The sequence below is a fragment of the Dermacentor albipictus genome, chromosome 1, assembly GCF_038994185.2.
Source record: "Dermacentor albipictus isolate Rhodes 1998 colony chromosome 1, USDA_Dalb.pri_finalv2, whole genome shotgun sequence".
Lineage (NCBI taxonomy): Eukaryota > Metazoa > Arthropoda > Arachnida > Ixodida > Ixodidae > Dermacentor > Dermacentor albipictus.
Window position 1 is genome coordinate 12,535,792 of NC_091821.1, and position 6,948 is coordinate 12,542,739.

At 45.5% G+C, this 6,948-nt stretch overlaps 1 protein-coding gene across 1 annotated transcript; it reads right to left on the reverse strand.

The window, feature by feature from the left end:
- Positions 1-5,540: 5,540 nt before the first annotated feature.
- Positions 5,541-5,945, reverse strand: LOC139054120 (uncharacterized). The gene has a single exon (XM_070530714.1). The coding sequence runs from the start codon at positions 5,943-5,945 to the stop codon at positions 5,541-5,543; it is 405 nt and encodes a 134-aa protein (XP_070386815.1).
- Positions 5,946-6,948: the final 1,003 nt, after the last annotated feature.

Genomic DNA, 6,948 nt, shown 5'->3' on the forward strand with positions numbered 1-6,948 from the left:
CCAGATAAATAAATAAATAAATAAATAAATAACGTCCCATGATTCCCGCACATATATATATATATATATATATATATATATATATATATATATATATATATATATATATATATATATATATATATATATATATATGTGTGTGTGTGTGTGTGTGTGTGTGTGTGTGTGTGTGTGTGGGTGGGTGGGTGGGTGGGTGTGTGCGTGTGTGTGTGTGTAACCGTACTACAAAGAGCGGCAGACTTCAATGAACATGTCATGATCACTGAGTAACTAATCATTAGGATTTCTCGAATAAAATTTTAGATGATTAGCTTACAGCACATAATAAAATTGCAGAATTCAGTGCGGTCACTGTTCTCAGCACGTGAAATTAGTAGAAATGATGAGACTGACGCCTGTACAGAGATAATTGTCCTCAAACTCTATCATAAAATGTATTCGCGCTGCTCTTAGCTTTGGCCCGTGGTATGCGAAAAAGGTTCACAAGGTGGTCGCCTCTCTGCCTCTGCCCTTACATGAGGCCAAGACCGTTAATATACACCTGAAGAGTAGACTTGTGGTTAAGATTAGCCATATCTCGGGTATTATTATAACGTATATTGTCACGTGGTAATGGCGGTGAAGAAAGCAGCGAAGCTGTGAGTAACGGAACTGGCGTTTTATTGGGCGAACCTGCGCCCGCAAAAATAGGCTACACTCAAGGAACAACAACAGCGGCGAACACAGTCGGCGATCGTCGAAAATCTGATGAGCGGGTAAAGCGCGTCGGCTTTTATACATAAGCTATATCGAACGTTTCAGAGTAATTTCGTTCAACCATTCAGCCGTTCAACCCCATCGATGACTGCATCATCGCCCGCAAGGAATTTAAGCTGTGGCCACTCCGCCCTCGGATTCAGTGGGCACGGGAACATTGCAAGAAGCATGGCTCCTGATTTTCGCTTTGCTCCGATGCAGGTGTGTACGTTTTCTTTGTACGCTAAAAAAAGCGATGACATCTGCTTATTGCTGTTCCCGTGCCCAGGGGTGCTGTGTGAAACTGTGCATGATTGCTTTTCTATGGTTTTCCTACTCTTGTGCTCCGGCGACATAGAAACGAACCCCGGCCCCACCACTCGATCCGAATCCCTATTAGAAATTGAATCACTCCCTGAAGAGCCTGCAGAACAGATGACCGTAATTTTTCAACTGTTCAAAGATGTTCACTCCCGCTCATTACAAAGTTCGAGGGCACAACATGAGCTGATCGCAGACATTAAATCCATTAAGGCTGAGCAGAAAAGCATCGAAACAAAAATAACTAACCTTCAGAAGCGTCTGGATTAACTAGAAGGGAAAGGGAAAGTTCTTGATACCTTCAGCCATGAGTTTGCAGGCATGCAAGAATGTATTGAAAGCTTAACTTCACAAAATAAATTTTTACGAAAGCGCCTAGATGATATGGAGGACAGGTCACGCCGCGATAATTTGATTTTCCATGGACTAACAGATTCATCTGAAACTTGGCAACAAATTGAAAGCACACTGACCAATGCACTAACGAAGGTTCTTGACTCGCTACCAAACGACCCATTTCAGCGTGTTCATCATTTAGGGATATTTTCCGCTAATAAATGCAGACCCATCATTGCGAAGTTTACCAACTACAAAATAAAAGAGCTAATCCTATCACATCGCAATGATTTCAAGGAACACAAAATTTCAATAAGCGAAGATTTTTCACCCGCCACTCGAACTGCGAGACGGAAACTTACCGAATTTGGAATTGGCCATCCGGGATCACCCAAATTTCGCCTTCGCTACAATAAGCTATACATACGCGGCAAATGCTTCATGTACACCCGGCCACAAAAGTTTACGGACCACGGGATCGCACAAAACGTTAAATTTCCAAGCAGCCTGTAGCCGTATCCAGTAGAACAGTATAGGAAAATGTTCTTAACATATTCTAGCCGATGCCTGAAATGCAAATACCAGGCTGCGTTGTGAGGTTGCGGAGATATTAAGCTTTTTCTCAAATTTCATGGTCCGTAATATTTTGTGGCCGGGTGTACAATCCTTCTAACGACACAATCGATGAAATCGAGCAGCCATCCGAACACATTCGCCCCAAGGATACATGGGGCGTCCTAGGGGCGCGAGAGGGGCAGTGGTCATTCATCATCGCCATCTGATGTTACGATTCTGTATACTAACATCAGAAGTATCTTGAATAAGAAAACTTCTCTTTCTCTTTCATCGGCAATCGATACCTGTTCGGCGCATATCATCGCACTTACTGAAACTTGGCTATCATCTCAAATTCACGATAACGAACTCTTTCACAACGCACACCGCTTCGCAGTATATCGCAATGACCGAACTAGTCAACGGGGAGGCGGCGTACTCCTTGCTATTTCGAAAGACATACCGTCATCATGCATCTACACTAATAGCGTCTTGGAAACTGTGTGGGCATCAGTTACTCTTGACCATCAGAAAATAATATTCGGCGTATGCTATCGTCCTCCTTCTTCTCTACGCTCGTTTATTAACGACCTTCATGACGAACTTAACATAATACACACCAGATTTCCATCGGCTTCGTTGTTTTTACCAGGAGATTTTAACTTTCCGAATATTTCTTGGGTTACCCAGCCTCCCACCCTATCTCCATTTTCATCCGATGCCAGCGATTTTCTTGATTTATGCTCTGTTTTTTTCACTTACCCAATTAGTCACTAACGCTACCAGAATCTCTGTCAACACAGCCAACACTTTAGATTTGATCCTAACCAATCGAGCCGACTTTGCTTCAGCCATCACCTATTTACCTAACATAAGTGATCACTCTTTGCTCATTTTCAACATTAACACTGCCTGTCCTAAACCTGCAAGAAAGAAAAAGACCATACTAGATTATATTAGAGCAGACTTCGATGCCATTAACAATGAATTGTCAGTTTTTACTCAAAACTTCTTCAGAAACTTTAACGAACGCTCTGTGCAAGCTAACTGGGATATGCTCCCGGCCAAAGTTCACGAACTCAAAAATATGTTCCAAGACGCACCATCACTTCTAATCCTCAAGCCCCGTGGTATACCGCCCATATAAGACGCCTATCTAACAGAAAAAAACGCCGTTATCGTACAGCCAGGCTATCACAATGTAACGCACACTGGGACGCATACAAGACTGCCGCTGATGCGTATGTAACTACGCTTAAGCAAGCAAAAGATGACTTCCTCTCTAACACTTTGCCATCGATGCTATCTACCAACATTAAAAAATTTTGGCGCGTCATCAACCCGCATACCGAAGAATCCATTAACTGACGCGTCAGGTGACCCTATTCCGGCTCATTTATGCGCATCAGAACTTAACGAAACCTTTGTTCTCAACTTCTCGCGCACATCAAACACCTAACATCCCGTTCCACTCCGGTATAATTTCCCAACTATGCCTGAAATTTTCATCGATTCATCTGGCGTTGCTAAACTTATTGATGCCCTAAAATGTTATTCATCGCCCGGTTTTGACTGCATTCATGCTAAATTAAAAAAAATACAATTGTCTACAGTTCCTTAATACTAAAAAAGTTATTTCAGCAGACTCTCGATAGTTCCACTCTGCCAACACAATGGAAAGTGGGAAGGTGGTTCCATTATTCTAGTCAGGAAATAGAACATCCCCTACAAATGATCGCCCCATCTCGCTCACTAGTACTTGTTGCAAACTGTTAGAACATGTAATATTCACTAACCTTGTGAACTTTCTCGAGTCTAATTCATTTTTTACACCCGCATAGCATGGCTTTCGTAGGTCATTTTCTTGTGAAACACAACTTGCCAGTTTCACTATCAAACTTCACCATATTTTAGATCGCGCATCAGAAGCTGACTGCATTTTCCTAGATTACTCGAAAGCATTCGACAAGGTATGTCACCGCTTATTATTTTTAAAGCTAACCCAACTGAATATTGACTACAATGTTCTGAAATGGATTGAATACTTTCTTCTTAACCGATCGCAGTTCGTTTACGCTAATAATTTTAACTCACCTTTCAGAGAAGTTTACTCGGGCGTGCCACAAGGGTCAGTGCTTGGACCCCTTTTATTTCTTATTTACATCAATGATCTCCCTTCCATTGTATCATCTAACATTCTTTTGTTTGCTGATGACTGTGTTGTTTTCCGCGAAATAAAATCCCCCGACGATGTTAACAGTCTTCAGCGTGACCTCTATAACATTTCTCTTTGGAGTAATGAATGGCTTATGGAACTTAATACTAATAAGTGCAAAATTATGCGAATATCAAGAAGTGCCAACTCTCCGCCTGTATACTACCTAAATAACGTTGCGTTAGAAGCGGTTACTTCATATAAATACCTGGGTGTTCATATTTCTACTGACCTTAACTGGACGCGCCATATTGAATACGTTACTAACAAAGCTAACCGCATGTTGGGCTACGTGCTCCGTAACTTTTCCAAAACTCCATCTTCTTTGAAATTACTGCTTTATAAAACACTAATACGTTCTAATTTGGAATATGCCGCCGCGATATGGGATCCGCATCATGAAAAACTGATAACTTTACTTGAGCTGGTTCAAAATAACGCTGCTCGTTTTATCCTGTCCAACTTTAACCGTACCGCAAGTGTAACAAGCATGAAAGCTAATCTTTCTTTACCTCTTCTAGTATCCCGCCGGCAGACAATTCGTTTGAGCCTTTTTCATGAACTATACCATCACCCCATGCTACGCGATTCCCTCATTTCGTCCCCCAGATACGTGTCAAATCGCATTGACCATCGTCACAAAGTTGGCATTGAAACATGTAACACTACAACTGCATTTCAGTCTTTCTTGCCTCGCACATCACGCGAATGGAACCGCCTTCCCGCAGATATAGTCGACGTAATTGACAACCAGCATTTTCGTTCTGCACTAGCTAACATTGTATAACAGGAAGATGATAATACTTGTTCTGTAATATGTATTGTATTTATTTGTGTATTTCTGTTTTGTAACCACTCCCCTCTTTAATGCCTTTGGCCCTGAGGGTTCAATAAATGAAATGAAATGAAATCGCTGGTGCCCGCGTGTCTTCCAGAAAGTTCTACACAATTCCCGTCGCGCATACATGCAATGAGATTACACAAGGTTCGGCGACAACAGACAGCGGATAGAAGCATCGATAACTTTCCAGAAACGTGAGGGCGCGTCCTGCGCTGAGCGATAACATTTGTCAGACGGTGAAAAGCGCTCACGCGTAAAAGATAAACGAGTTCACGTGTCAATGCCCCCTCTCAAGAAACATCGTCCCGATGCTACGATCGGGAGAGTGAAACACAAAAGCACACTTATTAAACAAAAGTAACAAAACAACAAAGAAACAATGTCCAATGTAACACAGTCCAAAAAAAGAAAAGTCCAAAGTTCATTAGCGCTGGTAAAACGGCTTAAGTCGCGCAACATGGACTACTGTCATAAGCGGCGTCGCTGTGATAGCGAAATGCCGTCTGGCACAACCTCATAGTAGAGTGCTCCAATGCGTCAGATGATCTTGCAGGGTCCGAAATAGCGGCGTAAAAGCTTCTCGCTAAGTCCTCGTCGGCGAATAGGGGTCGAAACCCAAACACGGTCGCCGGGCTTGTACTCGACGTAGCGTCGTCGAAGGTTGTAGTGTCGGCTGTCGGTCCTCTGCTCGTTCTTGATCTGCAGGCGGGCGAGCTGTCGGGCTTCTTCAGCGCGCTGGAGATAGGTGGCGACGTCAAGATTCTCTTCGTCGCAGACGCGCGGCAGCATGGCGTCTGGAGTAGTCGTCCGATGCCTGCCGTAAACCAGCTTGAACGGCGTGATCTGTGTTGTCTCTTGCACCGCCGTGTTGTAGGCGAATGTTACGTACGGCAGGGCGGCATCCCAGGTCTTGTGTTCGACGTCGACGTACATTGCTAGCATGTCGGCGAGGGTCTTTCAGGTACTCCGTGAGACCGTTCATCTGTGGGTGGTAGGCAGTTGTCCTCCTGTGGCTTGTCTGGCTGTATTGCAGAATCGCTTGGGTTAGCTTTGCTATAAAGGCCCTTCCTCTGTCGGTGATGAGGATTTCTGGGGCAACATGTCGCAGCAGGATGTTCTCGACGAAAAATTTCGCAATTTCGGCTGCGCTACCTTTCGGCTGCGCTTTAGTTTCAGCGAAGCGGGTGAGGTAGCCCGTCGGTGCGACGATCCACTTATTTCCGGATGTTGACGTCGGAAACGGTGTTATGTTTGTGCCCTGGGATTTGCCTGACGGGAGGCCAGTGCTGTGGTGTGTCGACCGTGGAGGCAGCGTTCATCCCCGCATGGTGCCCGCTTCGGACACACGACGACTACGTGCACGGCTCCGGTTTCCTCGTGGCTACGCGGCGTCTACGACGGAAGCGGCCGCCGGCTCACGGATTGCTATTGGGCCCCTCCTCGTGCCGGCAGCAGTGCAGCCCCCCCTCCCCCCTCCTCTGTGAGGCTGCGCCAGGGGCACCCCTTTGGCCGGCCACCCAAGGAAGGCTATGTTTCGACCCCATGCCTTGCAGTTGGTTCCCTTTGTCCTATGCCGGGCCATTGAACTTGCCCGGCGCACCATTCCGACCGACCGCCAGATTGGCCTGACGATGCAGCGCGGTGCCCGGAGGCGCCGGCAAGTGAAAGCGGCGTTGGGACCACGGAGGCGTCCCGGACCCTCTCTCTCTCGACCTTGTTCGTCCTTAGGGATTGTCTGGGGAATCTGGGGACTGATGGGTGTTATTTAAGTAGCTTGCAGCTGCTCTGTTGCTCTCTCCTGATAACCACGCGAACTCGTAAACATTGTATAAAGAATTCTTCGCCGAGAAAGCTCTCCTCATCTCTGACTCTGCGTGAAGCGGGGTCCAGACCTCCTGCTGGTTACGCATACCTCGGCACACGCAACAACGGTCCCAACAAACCT

Coding starts and splice junctions, on each gene's coding strand:
- LOC139054120 (XM_070530714.1), bottom strand. CDS start 5,945: ATGCTAGCAATGTACGTCGACGTCGAACACAAGACCTGGGATGCCGCC.